The sequence below is a fragment of the Malania oleifera genome, chromosome 1 (genome assembly GCF_029873635.1).
Source record: "Malania oleifera isolate guangnan ecotype guangnan chromosome 1, ASM2987363v1, whole genome shotgun sequence".
In the NCBI taxonomy this organism is placed as follows: Eukaryota; Viridiplantae; Streptophyta; class Magnoliopsida; order Santalales; family Ximeniaceae; genus Malania; species Malania oleifera.
The window spans coordinates 1,144,356-1,160,691 of NC_080417.1; the positions used below are offsets into that span (position 1 = coordinate 1,144,356).

The 16,336-nt window shown below is 36.5% G+C and overlaps 2 protein-coding genes across 11 annotated transcripts in view; one reads left to right on the forward strand and one right to left on the reverse strand.

Moving 5' to 3' along the window:
- Positions 1-5,979, forward strand: part of LOC131151409 (serine/threonine-protein kinase/endoribonuclease IRE1a) — a 31,347-nt gene extending 25,368 nt beyond the window's left edge. For all 4 annotated transcript variants that reach the window (XM_058102669.1, XM_058102664.1, XM_058102655.1 and 1 more), the window contains 5 exons: positions 1,790-3,252; positions 4,053-4,225; positions 4,593-4,839; positions 5,267-5,570; positions 5,688-5,979. In XM_058102669.1, coding sequence (XP_057958652.1) covers positions 1,790-3,252; positions 4,053-4,225; positions 4,593-4,839; positions 5,267-5,570; positions 5,688-5,834 — 2,334 coding nt within the window. In that variant the 3' untranslated portion in view covers positions 5,835-5,979. The remainder of the gene's footprint in view (positions 1-1,789; positions 3,253-4,052; positions 4,226-4,592; positions 4,840-5,266; positions 5,571-5,687) is intronic.
- A 906-nt stretch (positions 5,980-6,885) lies between these two features.
- On the reverse strand, positions 6,886-12,031 carry LOC131151429 (glutamate receptor 3.6-like). 7 transcript variants are annotated; one of them, XM_058102690.1, is made up of 8 exons: positions 11,858-12,031; positions 11,492-11,648; positions 10,833-11,286; positions 9,360-10,714; positions 8,987-9,264; positions 8,607-8,638; positions 8,101-8,507; positions 6,886-7,574 (listed from the first exon to the last, which is right to left on the reverse strand). In XM_058102690.1, exons 3-8 carry the CDS (start codon positions 11,095-11,097, stop codon positions 7,101-7,103), a joined length of 2,811 nt encoding a protein of 936 aa, XP_057958673.1. In that variant the 5' UTR covers positions 11,098-11,286; positions 11,492-11,648; positions 11,858-12,031; the 3' UTR covers positions 6,886-7,100. The 7 variants fall into 7 exon arrangements, with proteins under 7 accessions (XP_057958673.1, XP_057958664.1, XP_057958678.1 ...); XM_058102681.1 differs by having other exon boundaries at positions 8,083-8,507; XM_058102695.1 differs by having other exon boundaries at positions 10,833-11,066; positions 11,585-11,648; positions 11,858-12,013.
- Between the last annotated feature and the right edge of the window lie 4,305 nt (positions 12,032-16,336).

A 16,336-nucleotide genomic window follows, 5' to 3' on the forward strand; every position in this document is an offset into this window, starting at 1 on the left:
AACACTCAAGATTTTGATTAATTTCAGGAACATATAAAACATAAGAAATTCATTTGAGACCTGTGTGGCCTTCAATCGCTATTGTTCCTTTGCCTTTTACTGCAATGTGTGCTCCATTTCCAATTCTGACTTTAGAAATAGCAGTCTTGTCAAGCTCTCTAAAAAGCTCTCGATCATAAGTCATGTGGTTTGTACAACCACTATCTATAATCTAGCTTTCTGTGGAGCTGTTGGTGGCAAAGCATGATACCACAAACAATTGCTCCTCTTGAGGTTGATCCTCAGTAGCCTTGACTTCTCCTTGTTGCTGTTGAGTCTTGCATAGCCTTTCCATGTGCCCTAACTGATCACACTTGTGACATCTTACATCTGGCCTCCACCAACACTTATCTAGTGGATGATTGGTTTTTTTGTAGTAGGAGTAAGGTGGAAAGACTTGAGTGTTGCTGCTTTGGTTATTTTGTTGTTGCTTGCATAACCTCCAGGCTTGTTGTTTTTGTTATTTTATTTTTTATTTTTTATTTTTGTTTTTGTTTTTGCCACCATTGTTGTTCTTTCTACCGTGATTTGGCTCGAAAAGCACCCTCCACAAATCCTTCTTGCCTCATAAGCCTCCTTTGTTCTTGTGCCTACAGTGCATTCAACAATTCTGCTAAGGTCATGCTTGATAGATCTTTTGAATTTTCCAAAGATGAAATTGTAGCCTTAAACTTTTCAGGAATTGTGACTAGGACCTTTTGAACGATTCTAGAATCAGAAAAATCAGTAACAAGGAGTCTTGCCTTGTTGACAATGCCAAGAAGTCTATCAGAATATTCCTTGATTGTTTCTGATTCTTTCAACTTTTGCATCTCAAATTCTCGGATCAATCCCTTTGACCCTTTCATTTCCTTTGTATTCTTGTTTCAAAAACTCCCAAATTTCCTTGGCTTTTTTCAGTGTCATTATTCTGGTAAAAATGGTGGATGAGACTGCTGCAAACAAGGTTGCTCTTGCTTTTGATTTTCTTTTGATTTTTGATTTGTGCAAGAGTTGGATTGTTTGGCAGGGCTGGAACTTCATATACTTGTTCAGCAGCTTCCCATAGATCATTAGCATCAGGATAGGCTTCCATTCTAACAGCCACATCTGATAATTTATTCCATCAAACACTGGAGGTGCAATTACAGTGAATGAATTTTCTGAATTCATTCTGAATTGGTTGTGTTTGAGCTCTCTCAATCTCACAGGTCCCTCAAGACTATGGCTCTGATACCAATTTGTTGGATATTTAAAAAACCAAAGACTAAGGATAATGAGAGAAGCTGATTTAGAGACTGCAGAAGGCTGATTTTTATTGAGCAACAAACTATCTATTTATACAGCATAATGAAAATTGAATTACAGAAAAAATCTGCTAAATCTGAACTGCAGAAAAATCTGCTAAAACTGAATTGTAGAAAAATCTGCTACATGTTGAGCATAACAGCTAAGTGCCTAAGAATCATCATGAAGAAATGGTTATAATCCTAAAGAATAGCAACAAATAAAACTTATTCAGCTTCTAAAGAGTAGCAACAAAAAAAACTGATTCAACTCCTAAAGAAAATAAAACTAATTTAGCTTCATGAGTCACACCAGTCAACAGAATCATTCTTCATTAAATAGAAAAACACTTGAAATAGATTTGTAGATTTACCCTAAATAATGAAAATGGCGAAAAACAAGTCCAATTATCCTTGCCATTACAGAGTGTCTATATTTACTAGCATTAAGTGCCATGATTGCGGTTTCATTGTTGCACTTGCAGAAACTTAAAATGCCCATTGAAGATATTATCAGAAGTACACCGCAGATATTAGAGGATGGGGGGTTAATGCTTGGATCTAAGCAAACTGCAGTGTTCATAGTTGATGCTAAAACTGGAAGACTAATCAAAACCTACAAGTCTTCTGATTCTCCATCCACATATCCAACTGATGAAGAAAAGAGTGCTTTAGATGATAAAGACATTGAAGAATGGGCGGACTCTGGTTCAATTGAGCCATTTCCACTTTACATCACCAGGATAGATTATTCATTGCGTGCTTTCGCTCCAAAATCAGGCAGGGTTTTGTGGAATGTGACAGTTTCTGAGATTGAGGCTGCTTTGTTTTGTCAAGATACTGAGAATTCATCTGGTAGGACATACTTGATTTCGGAAAATAAGCTTGGTTCTGAGCTTGAAAAACAGTTCAATATGCCATTGCCCTGTCATTCAAAGGCTGTTGTCTATCGTTTTCGTGGTCATAACATGTTAGAATTGTTCTCTAGGCCTGATAGATTTCTGAAGGCTCCACATGAAGATAAAATGCTTCCAGTGCCTGCTCAAAATCTTCCTTCACAGCTCAGGGTTGATGGAATATTAGATTCTAATCATGAAAATAAAATGTTCCCAATGCCTGCTCCTACACTGATGCTTCCTTCAGAACCCAACATTGATAAGAAATTTTTAGACTTTCATCACAACAATGACAATGAAGTGACACTCTTTCAGCTTCCTGAAAAGAGTAAAAAGCACATGCTTTCTGAAGGCTTTGCTGCATGGTGGCCATTTCTACTTATTGTCATTCTTATGGTCATAGTTATCTACAGTAATGCTGTGGGGGGTCGACATGAAGCTGAGTTGAAGCAGCAGGTCAATAATTTGATTGGCACAACTGTACCTTCCAGAAGGAAGAGAGCTCGGAAATTAGGAAGAAACAATGGTAATGGGGAGGGGAAGGAAAAAGGTGTTTCACCCAAGGATGATGAACTGTGGTTGAATCATAACAAACTTCTTGATAGTGCAGTGGATGGACGTAGGATTGGTAAGCTGTTTGTATATAATACAGAAATTGCTAAGGGAAGCAATGGTACTGTTGTCCTCGAGGGAGTTTATGAAGGTCGCCCAGTCGCCATAAAACGCCTTGTGCGGGCACATCATGATGTGGCCTTTAAAGAAATTCAGAATCTCATTGCATCTGACCAACATCCAAATATTGTTCGATGGTATGGAGTGGAATTTGATCAAGATTTTGTTTATCTTTCACTGGAGCGTTGTACTTGCAACTTAAATGACCTCATTCAGGCATACTCTGATTCCTCTCAAAACTCAGTTTTAACTGAAGATCACCGTACGAAGGCTATGATTGAGTATAAAGTGCAGTTGGATTCAGTGAAGGATATTACAGGGGATATTAAATTGTGGAAATCAAATGGCTACCCTTCACCTCTCTTATTAAAATTAATGAGGTTAGTCCATTTGCTGATGCAATTCGCTTTTATGTTTAATATTCTTTTAACTGTCCCTTGGGGTGTGTGCCATCAAACCATTTTCATCAGATGACAGCAATGTTGTATTTGCTGGTCGATCAGATGAAGCCTGAGATCAGTTGCCAATATATGAATGTGCTATATTTAATTATTTTTTAATATCTTATGTTATTGTTATTCGTCTTTATGGCAAGATTTTTATAAAACCGAAACCCTGATACTGTGGAGCCTCTCCGTTTCTGGGATGGATTGTAGAATTTCTATCATGTTCTCATTTAGTGGGAGCATTGTTTATATCCCCGAATATGATTTAGTTCTTGTGTTTTACATTTGCACTTGAACATTTTTTTTGGGTCTACTGGGAGTCTGGGAGTTGCTATCTAAGGGGTGACCCCACTCCATTTTTCCAACCCTCTCCATCACTCCAAAGGTTTGAAAACTAGACCTCTATGTAAAACTCCCATGGTCAAACCCCCTTGAGGGATGTTTGAACCAGTTCATTGTTTTTTGACATCTAGACACGTATGCACTCCATGCACTCCTTGACACAACTTTATTTATGTCTTCCAAGTGGTCTATAAGTTTGATGATTGGGTGATGTGCTGCATATTGCATTGTGGTCAATAGACTCAATACACTATCACCTGGAACATGAGACTGCTGTAGGTTTGACCCCCCGCTATTTTTTTTCAAGACATGGACAATATTTCTTATATGCCATTTTAGGTGGATTTAGTTTAGCGTCTTTTTTATCTTCTGTTTTGTAATTTGCAACACAGGGATGTGGTTTCTGGGCTCGTTCATTTGCATGAATTGGGAATCATTCATCGGGACTTGAAACCTCAAAATGTGTTGATAAGCAAGGAAAGATCATTATGTGCAAAGCTTTCTGATATGGGTATCAGTAAGCGCCTTCCTCAGGATATGTCTTCATTTAGCCATCATGCTACAGGTAAATTTTCTTTATTACTGCTATTAATAGCTTGTGCATTTTAGAGTACATGAGTGCTCATGGCTTTAATCACTTGACCAGTCCATCAAAGAATGTATCCTGGATTCTTTGTTTGGTCGACCTTATCATCTTTAACACCCTGCCTGTCTCTCTTTCTTCATTTGTGGCTTTAATTTTGATATTGACTTTAAAGGGTGTGGTAAAAAAAATTGCTTTAGGTTTATAGTAGGAGATCCAAGGTTTTGGTACTCGCCTTTATCACGTGTCACAGTTTATTCAGAAGTTTTAGTTGGTTTGTTTTGACATATCAAGGAAAAACAAAAGGTTTTCTTTTAGTTCCATATGTCATTTGATGACTAAATTGCAGGTGATGGCAGTTCCGGTTGGCAAGCACCTGAGCAGCTTCGTCGTCGTCGGCAAACCCGTGCTGTGGACATGTTTAGTTTGGGTTCTGTCTTGTTTTTCTGCATCACTGGTGGTAGACATCCATTTGGCGACCGTGTTGAACGCGATTACAATATTCTGAACAACAAAGTAGACCTCTTCTTAGTGGAGTACATCCCAGAAGCTATGGACCTTTTTTATGGTCTATTAGACCCTAACCCTAAAGTGAGGTAAGAATGCCATTTTGTTGAAGGTGAATTGTGACCTTAATGTGTTGCATAACACTCAATGGATGTTGCAGCCTTGCAGGTGGCTGTAACTGGCTTGTGATGATTAAAATTTCAGCTTTTGCCCAGTTTACAATGCTGTACTAGGATATTCCAGATAATTGGAATAATTTTATTTTTTTGCCCACCCCATTTGAAGCCACACAACCATCGTTGTGGCACAATGATGCTAAAAAATTGAATCAATATCATTTCTTCAATCGCTGAAATGAGTTGTACATCCAATAGGAGTTGTCGTCGTAGTCTCCTGGATACGATGTATGGAAGTCTGTACTCATTATTAAAAGAACATGTCTTTTGCTTAAACATCTGATGTTTTTGCATTCACTTGCCTATATTTATTCATCATGTTTATCCAATTTGTTTTCAGGCCAAAAGCAATGGAGGTTTTGCGCCATCCTTTGTTTTGGAGTTCTGAGGTCCGATTGTCCTTTCTTCGGGACACTAGCGATCGCATAGAATTGGAGGATAGGGAGGCCAGTTCTGATATACTGATGGCATTAGAAAGTATAGCACCTGTGGCTTTGGGTGCAAAATGGGATGAAAAGATGGAGGCTGCGTTCATCACCAATATTGGCTATTACAGGCGTTACAGGTTTGACAGCGTTAGAGATTTGTTACGGGTTATGCGGAACAAGTTGAATCATTATAGAGAACTTCCCAAACATATTCAGGTATTATACCCTAACAGGAGATTTGCAGGCCATGAATAGAAGTTCTTATGAGGTAATGAGTTTGGGTTTCCACATTAACAGCTGACATTTGGTTATTATCTTGCATTGTTGTCTCAGGAAATTTTAGGACCGGTGCCTGAAGGATTTGACAGCTATTTTACAAGTCGATTCCCAAAATTATTGATTGAGGTGTACAAAGTAGTGTACAGATACTGCAGGGAAGAGGAATGCTTTCATAAGTATTTCGAAAGCAGTGTTGTTTAACTGTCTGTTTCTTCTTTGATTGCCCTGTAAGTTTGGACTATGGCAGGTACAAGGCTGAAGGATGCCACACGTCATTGTGTACAAATGTAAAGCTGTTGTAACCGAAACAGTTTATTTATATAGTTAGAAGTTTTATTTGAGTGCCTCCCTCCCCCTTGTATTTTTAACCCCCGTCTACTTAAATTCCACCAAAGGCACTAAGCAAATAAATAAAATTGAATTACGAATTAGTAAATGGGCTGTTTGATATCACTACGAACGATCATAAAAATGGAACTTTAAAATTTAAAATGAAAAATAAAAATCAGAAGCCAGAATTGTATTTTTTAATACTTTTAAAACGAAAATAAATTGAAAAAAAATCTTGGTTGGACAAATGCTAATTTCTGTTGTTGAATTAAATAAAATAAAAATATGATTAACGTAATAAGATACAACTTTAATTTACCTGACAATTGCAAAATGGTATAAATAAATTTTAAATTATTTATTTTCCCCAAAAGTCTTAGAAATTTATACATATTTTTATTTTAATGATATGTTTACATGAATTTTTCAGTTTCAAATAAAAGTTAAATTTGAATATTAAAATATTTTGATCTCAAGTTGGCAAGCTATGGATTTGCTTTTTAATTTTTAATTTTTTTTTTTATTTTGAAAACAACTGAAAATTAAAGATAAAAAGAGAAGACTAGTAACGTAGACAATGTACCATCATAATTTATATTTTAGTAGTACAACAATGAAAACAAAAAGCTAAAAACAGAGACAGCAAACAGCTCCTAGATGTTGAAATGGAGATGGCTTGCAGAATTTAATAGATGAAAAAGGGACTGCAAAAGAGCTGATCCATTTGTTTTTTTGATTTGTGATTTGCAATAAAAAAGAGAAAGGAATAAAGATCACGAGGTGGCATTATCTTAAGTGTTATTAACTCGTGCACAAATAAATACATCTCAGTTTGGAAGAGCACATGAAAACCAACTAACATAAAATATCCAATTCGTAAACAAATCCTAGCAAAAGCTAAAAAGAAGAAAGAAGAAAAAGGAAAAAAAGAGAATGTTCTCATATTCTCACCTAGATCATTAAGATGTCATTACCTTACATTAAAAAATCAAACAGTTCTGTATAATGCCTGGCAGACCAACATAATTACAGTTTACAATCACAATATTACAAAACCAGATAGTGTGAGACGCTGCTTGGAATAACTACAAGAAAATGAGCAATGTTGCTGTGGATGAATGCAGGAAGGTGCTCTAATTAGATTTCATCTTCCATTCCAACATTCCTATTTGAACATTTTTCATTCTCTGTCTTTCTAGATTCATCTTGGCTATTGTTTCTAATCGATCCTTTCTCTGTTTGCCTTCTCTTGGAACGGCTTTTTACGTCCTCCTCCTTCTCATCGACAAAGGAGAGGAATCTTTGAAGACTTCGTGCAGATCGTGAGCTTTGATCAGAAAGCTCGGACTTCTCGGAGTAGCGTTGACTGTACTGGCGAACCGTCAATATGAGATACACAAGTAGAGCCAACAAGCAAGCTACTCCACATAGCAGGAAGAGACCCCAAAAGCTTCTGAGCTGAAGCCTGTCCACTGTAAGCTTTGTGCCTTGTGAAGTGCAAGCACTGCTCTTCAGCCATTTATCATGAATCCTTTGGAGATCCCCATTCTCTGACAGTTTCAGAATGGCAGTTGACATGTCAATCGCTAAAGGTGAGTCTCGTGGAAAGGCCTGACAAAAAATGAGGATCAAAATCAAGATATTATAGGCCATGATCAACTTGTGAGAAGGAACTAAAATTTTCGGACCTTGAAAATGATCTTGGTGATCATAGAATGATATTAAGGAATATGAAGACTCTCCACTTGGATACTCAAGTTTAACAAGCTAAGACTTTAGATAAAAATGCGCTATTTGGGCAATGCAGGACTTGGTAAACAAAAGCAACTTCTCGGCAGATACAATATACTGATCTGTTTATAATTCGACTGAATAAATTTTTCTCAGTACACTTCCATAAGTTAGTTTGCAGCCATCGGAATATATCTCTTATAACTGAGAGATGAAAATAAAAAGTGTCTCCCCCCTCCCAGTTATATAATGCTGTTTTCCTTGACGAGAAAAGTTTCCTGCTCACGTCTTTAAAATTTTACATGCATGGGAAAAATGACAACTGTTTACTGCAATCTGAATGTAAAATGAGTTAGTTAAGGTCATCCGAATTGAAGATTAGGGTCACCTTAAAAGAAATACTTACAAATCCCCACCCATTTTTGGTGAACTCCTGACCTATAATACTGAATTCACATCTGGTGGAGAGGAAGAATTCTAAATATGCACGCTGATCAACCACTGCAGCAACACCACCATTGTTAGGACCATCTTTCAAGGCTTTTGCAAAGTCTTCTGCAGACTTAAGAGGAACAAGTCTAGACTTGTGAATATTGAGTTCGTTGCTTAGATAGTCTCGCACAAAAGAGCCCTGTTGATAGCCAATGGGGACTTTGCTGGAGATCAAACTTTCGATCCCTTTAATGGGTGAAGAAAGTTGTTGCACTGTCAGGATTGATGTCAAATTTGCAGTGTAGCTAGAATTGATTATCAAAACAACAAACAACCACATGATCAGCACTAGGCGACCGAGGGTGCTGACAGTATTTTCTCCTACATAGAACAGGAAAAAAGGGGAATTGGGTGAGTATGGAAGATGTTCTTGTACCAGGACAGCTGGAAATGGCTGCTAAATCAGTGCCATTCACTTACGATGGGCAAAGAATAATGTTGAAAAGCTAAACCTGCAACGGAAAAGAACAAAAATAAAAATCCATAAGATTTAGAATAAGACGACAAAGACAATAAAAAAAAAGTATCATAAGGACGGACAATAAATAAATCAACCAAAAACTCCAAAATATTTAGTCTCTAAATCAAAAATTTGTGCCAGTAGGCAGTAGTCATAAATATCCTCAACACTCCCTGACGATTAGCATATAAATCAGAAAATGGATCTCTAAGCTTTGCAGGAAGGGGGGAAATGTAATGAGTTCCCAACTCGCAGCTCCTACCTGCCTTATTGTGGGTTTTAGTTTACATTGAAAGACTCATTGATTCAAACACTGAAGTATTATCAGAAAGAGTCTCACCATAAAGCAGTGATGACTTGTTTTCTTGGAGGGCCTCGGAAATCGTCATTCATCCTATGCTCCAAAATCCAAACAACTGCTCCCACGATAATGAAAGAAATGCCTGTGACAAACCACATCTTTGGAGTAAATGGCTTCAAAAAAGCCCATGAATCAGAATTTGACTTCCCAACTCGGGCCACAACGACCAGTCCAGATTCAATATATGGCTGTGTAAAATCCACCATCCTTGTTCTCTCAGTTGTGATTGCAATATCACCTATTGCAGCATCATAGTCCTATATAGACAAAAAAAACTATATAATTGACCAGCAAGTGAAAAATTATACCTCCTGTAGTTTGAGGGAAGTTTGCGATTGCATTGTATACTCACACCCGTAGTGATTGAGCGCACAAGTTCAGTGCAATCTGGGTTATTACGACCATCCCCAAAAGGAACTAATTTGTATGGAACTGCATACGGCAACAAGTTCAGAGCGGATATAAACACATCAATGCAGTACCCTTTGAATGTGTCGGTGCCTTCAACTCTTGAGACAAAGTCAAGATAACTAACTCTCTCAGGGACTCCAATTTTCAAATGTCTTCCATTGTTTGGGAAAACCCACCCCCTAGGCTTCTGTGTTGTTTGTCCAGGCCAGATTACGCTGAATAGTTCTTGATTTGAACTTGAACGGTTAGGCGGTTTTGTGTAGAGCCCTTCTGGACGTGTTTTGGATAGGCCTGAATAATTAGACCAGTATCCAATCCTTCTAAATGCATTGCCTATCACATTAATGACTTCAAATGCAGGATGAATGAGGGACCTGTCTGAAGTAAACTTTACTGGGCCTGTTATGCCGGTCATATTGACCTGTAAAATGCTCTGAAGCAGCAGGTTCCCTCCATTAAAGATACTCATAGCATCAAGATGCAAACCCCCACTTTGGATTCCAGTTAGCTTAGAATCATTTGCAAATGACATGTTTCCCCCCCGATTGAAAAACTGATCAATTGCATGAGCAAGTAACCAGACGGTGTCATAAGCATAGAGACCATAAGAATTCAACCCAAATGAGCTGTTAACTGTCTTCTTCCCACTAATTAAATTGTCCCACCTGGAAACAAAATTACTTTTTAGCTCCGAATCTGGTGTGTACATGCGCAATGTAAGAACTCCTTGAATATTGTCCATATCCTCTGCAGGAAGGGGAAAATTAGTGTCTAGGACAGTAGAAAGCCAACTGGTAGCTATCCACACATACCCACTTTCCATCATCTGGAGATATTGTGCCACTTTAAGCACATCTAGACCTCGATTTGGATATGTGTGAAGAACGAAAATTCGAGACTCCATTAAGGCAACCTTAACCAGTACATCTGAGATGTCATCTCGAGTTGGTTCTGTGTTCATGGCTGCTTTATAAGAGATTGTACACCGTCTCTTGGCAAGTTCATCCCCTAATGCAGCAATCCCATTTCTCCCATGATCGTCATCGACATATATTGCAATGACTTCTCTCCATCCGTAGTAGTCAATGATCTCTGCAATTGCAGTCATCTGATACAGATCACTGTGTGCTGTCATGACGAAGAATGGATACTGAAGGGAAAGAAGGGTTGGGTCTGTGGCTGCAAATGATAACATGGGGACTTGAAGCTCATTTGCCATATGAGAAACAACATGAGCTGACACAGAAGTTGGAGGGCCAATTATGGCCATGGTTTCACCTTCCATGAACTGTATAGCTGCAAAATTAACAAACGACGAGTACCATTATCAAATTGAGAATGAAAGAAGGTAATCTAAAAGAGGAAAACAAGCTTTGGCAGCAAATGGAGACTAAGAAGAGGCATGAGGATGTACCCTCAACCATGCCCAGAAAATTGCTATAATTGGAGTCATGAATTGTGAGATTCAGCTTGGTTCCACTGAGAACAACTGGATTGGAATTCACATCTTCAACTGCAGCTTCTATTGCAACTTTTGCAACTCTGCCAACGAAGGATTTGGCATACACAATAGCCCCAATGTTCACGTTGTCGGGTCTTTTAGTGACATTTGCAGCAAACCCAATTGGGAAAATGCCATTGCAAAGAACTGTCAAGACCAGAAACCAAACTCCATTCATGGTGGGTGGATTTTCTAATATCAAATTAACCTCAAAACAAATCTCTTTGTTCTCAGAGAATGCTAGCTGGACAATGAGCTCAGGAATAGTAGTAGCAAACTTCAAATTGAACTTCAAACTGGTATGTCAAAATTGAGAAACCACTCTTTTAAAACTAAGAAAGAAAAGTGCTAGTCGAGAAATTCCATCCTACATAGCAGTGATTGGTGAAAGAATGAGTAATATGCAGACTCAAGCTATGACTAAGAGGGAAATTAACTGACAAATAAACATATAGGGAACAACAGCATGTATGTATGAATATCGAAACAGAAATTTGTAGGAAAACAAAAACGACCAAGAAAGCCCTAACCAAGATATCAACATAAGAAGGGGAAGAGATGCAGATTAATACGACTTAAGAGGCAGGGAGGAGATCGCAGATCACAAAGAACTTATACAGAGTATCATAATGATCATATTATTAGATATGAGGCAGCAGCAGTACTGTCTTGCATCTTCATTTCAGCTTATTAGCTAGCAGCTTAGAGGCTGGAGGAGTACTGAGGTAGCTGCAGACCATGCAAATGAAAAACGTGTGAGAGAGAGAGTAGTTGAGAATTAATAATTGGGGGAGGTGGGGGGGAGGCGGGGGGAGGAGAGGCGTTTAGTGCGTGGTTGAAAGTTGAAACTTCAATCAACCAATAATTAATTATAATGAATGAAATAGAGGGAGTGGTGCCATTATTAAAGATTTAAGTGGAATTCATATATAAATTACCATCTTCTGGAGTAGGGATGATATTGCTTCTGCTCAATAATGGCGGTGGCGATTGGAAACTACTTTACTTCATGTGAGAGAGAGAGAGAGAGAGCGAGAGAGAGCACAGTCTGCTCTACTCCCAGCTGATGAGACACGAAAATTGAATGAATGAACGAAATGAAATGGGAACACAGAAGTTTAAAGAGAAAAAACAAACGACTTTTAATCATGTTGTTGTCAAAAAATTAAAGTTAATTTATTGTTTGACAGTGTAAAATTGTCAAATGCTTCATATTATTATTTTTTATTTTGGTGGTGACGGCCAACGCAGCCCCATTTGTAAAACGTGGATTCAACATTAAACAAAACAAAAATAATTTTAAGGAATTAGATTCCCCAAATATTAATTGGACGCAGCCCCATTTGTAAAACCTGGATTCAACATTAACCAGAACAAAAATAATTTTAAGGAATTAGATCCCTTGGAAATCTACAAATGAAGAGGTTTTAAATTTGAAAATGTATTGAATTTGGATTAGATGTAATATAAAATTATATTAAAGTTTATCCAAATACATCCAAATTTAAATTTGATGTTCGAAATTCATGTTTTCGAACCGACCTTCCTACAAAAAAAATACTAATATTTTTTAGATTTCAAAAATTTCAAGTACTTTTCCTTAAATTTCAAGAATTTTAGATTTTTTTTCATGAGAATTGCTAAAAAGACATAAATTTTTCTTTTGGCAAATCTCAGGAGAGGGAAGCATGTGACATTTTTAAAACCTCATGAAAGGTTTTTATCTTTTTCCTAACTTCATGGAAGCTGAGTGTAGTGATTCCAAATAAATAAATAAATAAAATAAAATAACTAATTAAAAAATAAATAATAATAATTATTAATTTAATAATATAATAAAATATATATTATAATATTATAATAAATATAATATATAATTATAATATTATAGTTACATCCTTCAGGATTTCAATTCTGCTGCTCTCTCTCTCTCTCTCTCTCCCACCCGTTTCCCTCTCTCTTCAATTTCTTCTCCGATTTTTGGCCGATTAAAGAACGGAAAATACCATTGGATTTCTATTTTAGCCACTAACATTTTAACCGAAATGAATTTATGATTGGGATATCGTAAACACCACTACTGGGATAAAGTAAACCTACTATCTCTCTTCAATTTCTCCTCAATATTCAGTCAAATTGATGATCGGACACCACCATTGGGTCCCGACTTCGATCCATAGCAAGTTAATTAGAACAGATTTTAGATTTGGACTTCCTAGACACTACTCCTGAGATGAGGTAAAGGGAATAAATTATGTTAGGAATATTTATAATTTAACCGATTAAATTATAATATGAAATTAAAAGAATTATATACACATTCTTATGAGTATTTTGGTATATGGAAATTGGATTTTGGATTATTATTATTATTATTATTATTATTATTATTATTATTATTATTATTATTATTATTAGTTAATTAAATTGGTGTCTGTGAGCTTAGAAATTTTATAATAATCGTTATTTTAAGGTTGAACCGATTGAATAAAACTATTTGATCTCTAAATTATTGTAGTAGATTTTCTGAACGATTTGATCTGTTAAAATTATTGGTTTGATTTATTATATATATTTTGTAAAAGGATTAAAATGAGTAGGGTTGGTTATCTCCATTTTCCTATTAAATACATACTTTGAGTTAGATAAATTGTGGAGATGATTAAACCTGTGTTTTCGGCAAAACAGATATTGAAAATAGAACGACCGGTTTTCGAGTAGTTTATATAATTATGAGAAACACTCAAATTGTGTGACATGAGAAAGAATATTATTGTTTAATTAAAGTTATGATTTTATAGTATGATATATTGATATACTGAAATGTATGAGTATTATACTATTTTTACAATTGTGAAAAGAAAGTAAAGTACTTAGTATTATTATTGTTAAATTGTAATGTATGGTTTAAGAACTCCGATGGACCGTAGCACGCTCGGTACCGTAGCTACAGTAATGAAGAGTTAGTGCAACCACAAGTCTTGAGGAAAGTGTTGGTATTGAAAAGTCGATTGGGCCAGTAAAGTGTAGAGTTCCTCGTGGAGTTTAGACCAGCATGGGAATGCCAGTCGTACTAGCAGAGATGGAGTATAGTTGACTTAACTTGGTTGTAGGTCGATCAGGGTAAAGTTTAGCCTATTGGTCACATACCTCGTTATGGGGGGAAGCATGCCGTTTTATCCATTCGGGGGTGAGTTCTTATATTCATATTTGTAGATTTAACCAAAGTATAACAGAATAGAGTATATGAAAACAGAGCATTTTTAATAGAGTATAACAGAGCAGAGTATTTTAGAAATTACAATTCACATAGTATAATTGCAAAGTATTTACAGTACACAACTTATAGTTGCATAAGTATTAACAACTTACAGATTATAGTATTTATATAAGTGTAAGTTATAGTATGTATGTGAAAGTTATTTATGATAAAGCATTAAATGTATATTATACTGTGGTATTACATGTGGTTGGGGTGAGGTAAACTCTTTGTTCGAAAGCTTACTGAGTAAGGCGCGTGCCCTGATAGGTATTAGATGTAGCCATGCCTAAGTTAAATGGGTAAGGTTATATAAGATATCAGAGCAAATGAACGCTACATGTTATGGGCGTGTAATCTCCCCAATCCTTGGGAACTCTCGCTTTTAAAATAATGTTGCATATGTGAATACGGTCTATAAGTGTTTTGAGAGTTGTTGTCGTTTAACAAATGATTATATTTTGTATACACTAGAACTCATCTACCACACACTGATAATAATTTATTCCATCCTTATTGAGAAGTGTCTTATCCCATCATTATCAAATATTTTTCAGATGCTCTGTGGAGAGAGACAGGAATCAGAGTAGCGCAGCGAAAGCGTGGGTGGGGGTTAGAAATAGTAGTTTAGATTAATAATTAAATTTTTTATTTATGGTTTATCTTAGAATTTATAAGAAAGTATTTAAATTTATTATTGGAGATATTCTTGTAATAAAATGTTTTTAGTACTCTGGTATATAAATATTGAGGTCTTCCGCTGTATAATTATTTGGTATTAGAGATTTATATTATTTTTAAAAAACTGTAGAAACCCGAAGAATTATAGTAATTAAATAATAAAAGAAAGGAGATAAAAAGATTTTTTTTTTCAAAAGAATATTCAGCAGGGTCTTGTCGACATGGACGCGTGTCTCATCGACGAGAACTTACCGAGAGACCTATTTTCAGGGCCTGAAACTCGTCAACGAGGAGTAAGTGTTCGTCGATGAACTCCCTTCGTGGACTCGTCGACAAGGTGACATGTCTCGTTGACGAATCCGTATTTTATAAATATCCTAAGCTCGGGGTTTCAGAGAAAATTTTTGCATGCAAGTCTCTCTCTCTCTAAGTTTCGTCTCCTCCTCCTTCTCTCTTCATTTTCGGCTTCAATTCTTGCCGATTCGACGATCGGAAGCTGTCACGCTACTCCTGGGAAGATTCTCTTCAAGTCTGCTAGACTAGTTCATTGGTTAGGCTTGGGCACCATTCCAAAATTTGGGTAAATTAGTTATTTTGAGTTTTATAAGGTATTTGGTGTTTTTGGACTAAGGAAAATGTTTTAAATAGAATAATACTAAAGTGTTTTTGGGAAAAATGCAATTTCAGGGTATTGAACTAGGGAACACTGTGACGTCCTGTTTAATTTATCATATAATAATAAAAATTTAATAAATATGTCATCCCGAAACCCGTGGGTAGTGAGGACACCTGTCGTACACAGCGGAACCTAGGTAGCAGTAAATGTAAATCATCACTCTCATAACCACAAAATATAAAATACCAGAGCTAACTACAATCCACAGTGATATTGTATTCATATACAACCTCAAAATATAGAAAATACATCTAGGATCCCACACAAAATCTCCTGACCCTAGTACAAGACTTACCCTCCCAACGGGGTAGCACAACAAACTCAACGACGGCCACGTCCCGTTGGTCCTTTTGGGTTCCCTGAAAATTATTTAAGTTCGAGGGTGAGACATTTCTCAATAAGGGAAAATAAATTAAATACAGCTGTGTGACAACATGGAAATTTAATGTAATTATACATATACAATACATTTCATATATCTGTAAACATTCATCATAACATACTGAATAATCATATACTTTCGTATTTTCTAATAAATCATACCGTTCATAAAATGTTTGTTATAGCTGATAATAATGAAAACATATCCAGGATGAATAGCTAGCTGATGTCATGTATTACCCCCATGACGGGTTGTGTAGCCTGAAGGCGGGACCCGACAATGGCTCGCCGACTACTGCCGAATCAAAAATGTTTGTAAGTATGATGGGCTCGCCACACCCTGGTCCGGACTGCTAGGTAGACATCTACAACTCTACACTGAAAGTCACATCGACTATCCATCTCTCACCCCCTTTTGGG

Excerpts from the sequence above, each read along its gene's own strand:
- LOC131151429 (XM_058102681.1), bottom strand. The coding sequence starts at position 11,097 with ATGAATGGAGTTTGGTTTCTGGTCTTGACAGTTCTTTGCAATGGCATT. Across the intron at positions 9,265-9,359 it reads TGCGCTCAATCACTACGGGT|GACTATGATGCTGCAATAGG; the intron begins GTGAGTATACAA and ends TTGTCTATATAG. Across the intron at positions 7,575-8,082 it reads TTGTAAGTATTTCTTTTAAG|GCCTTTCCACGAGACTCACC; the intron begins GTGACCCTAATC and ends ATTTTTTGTCAG.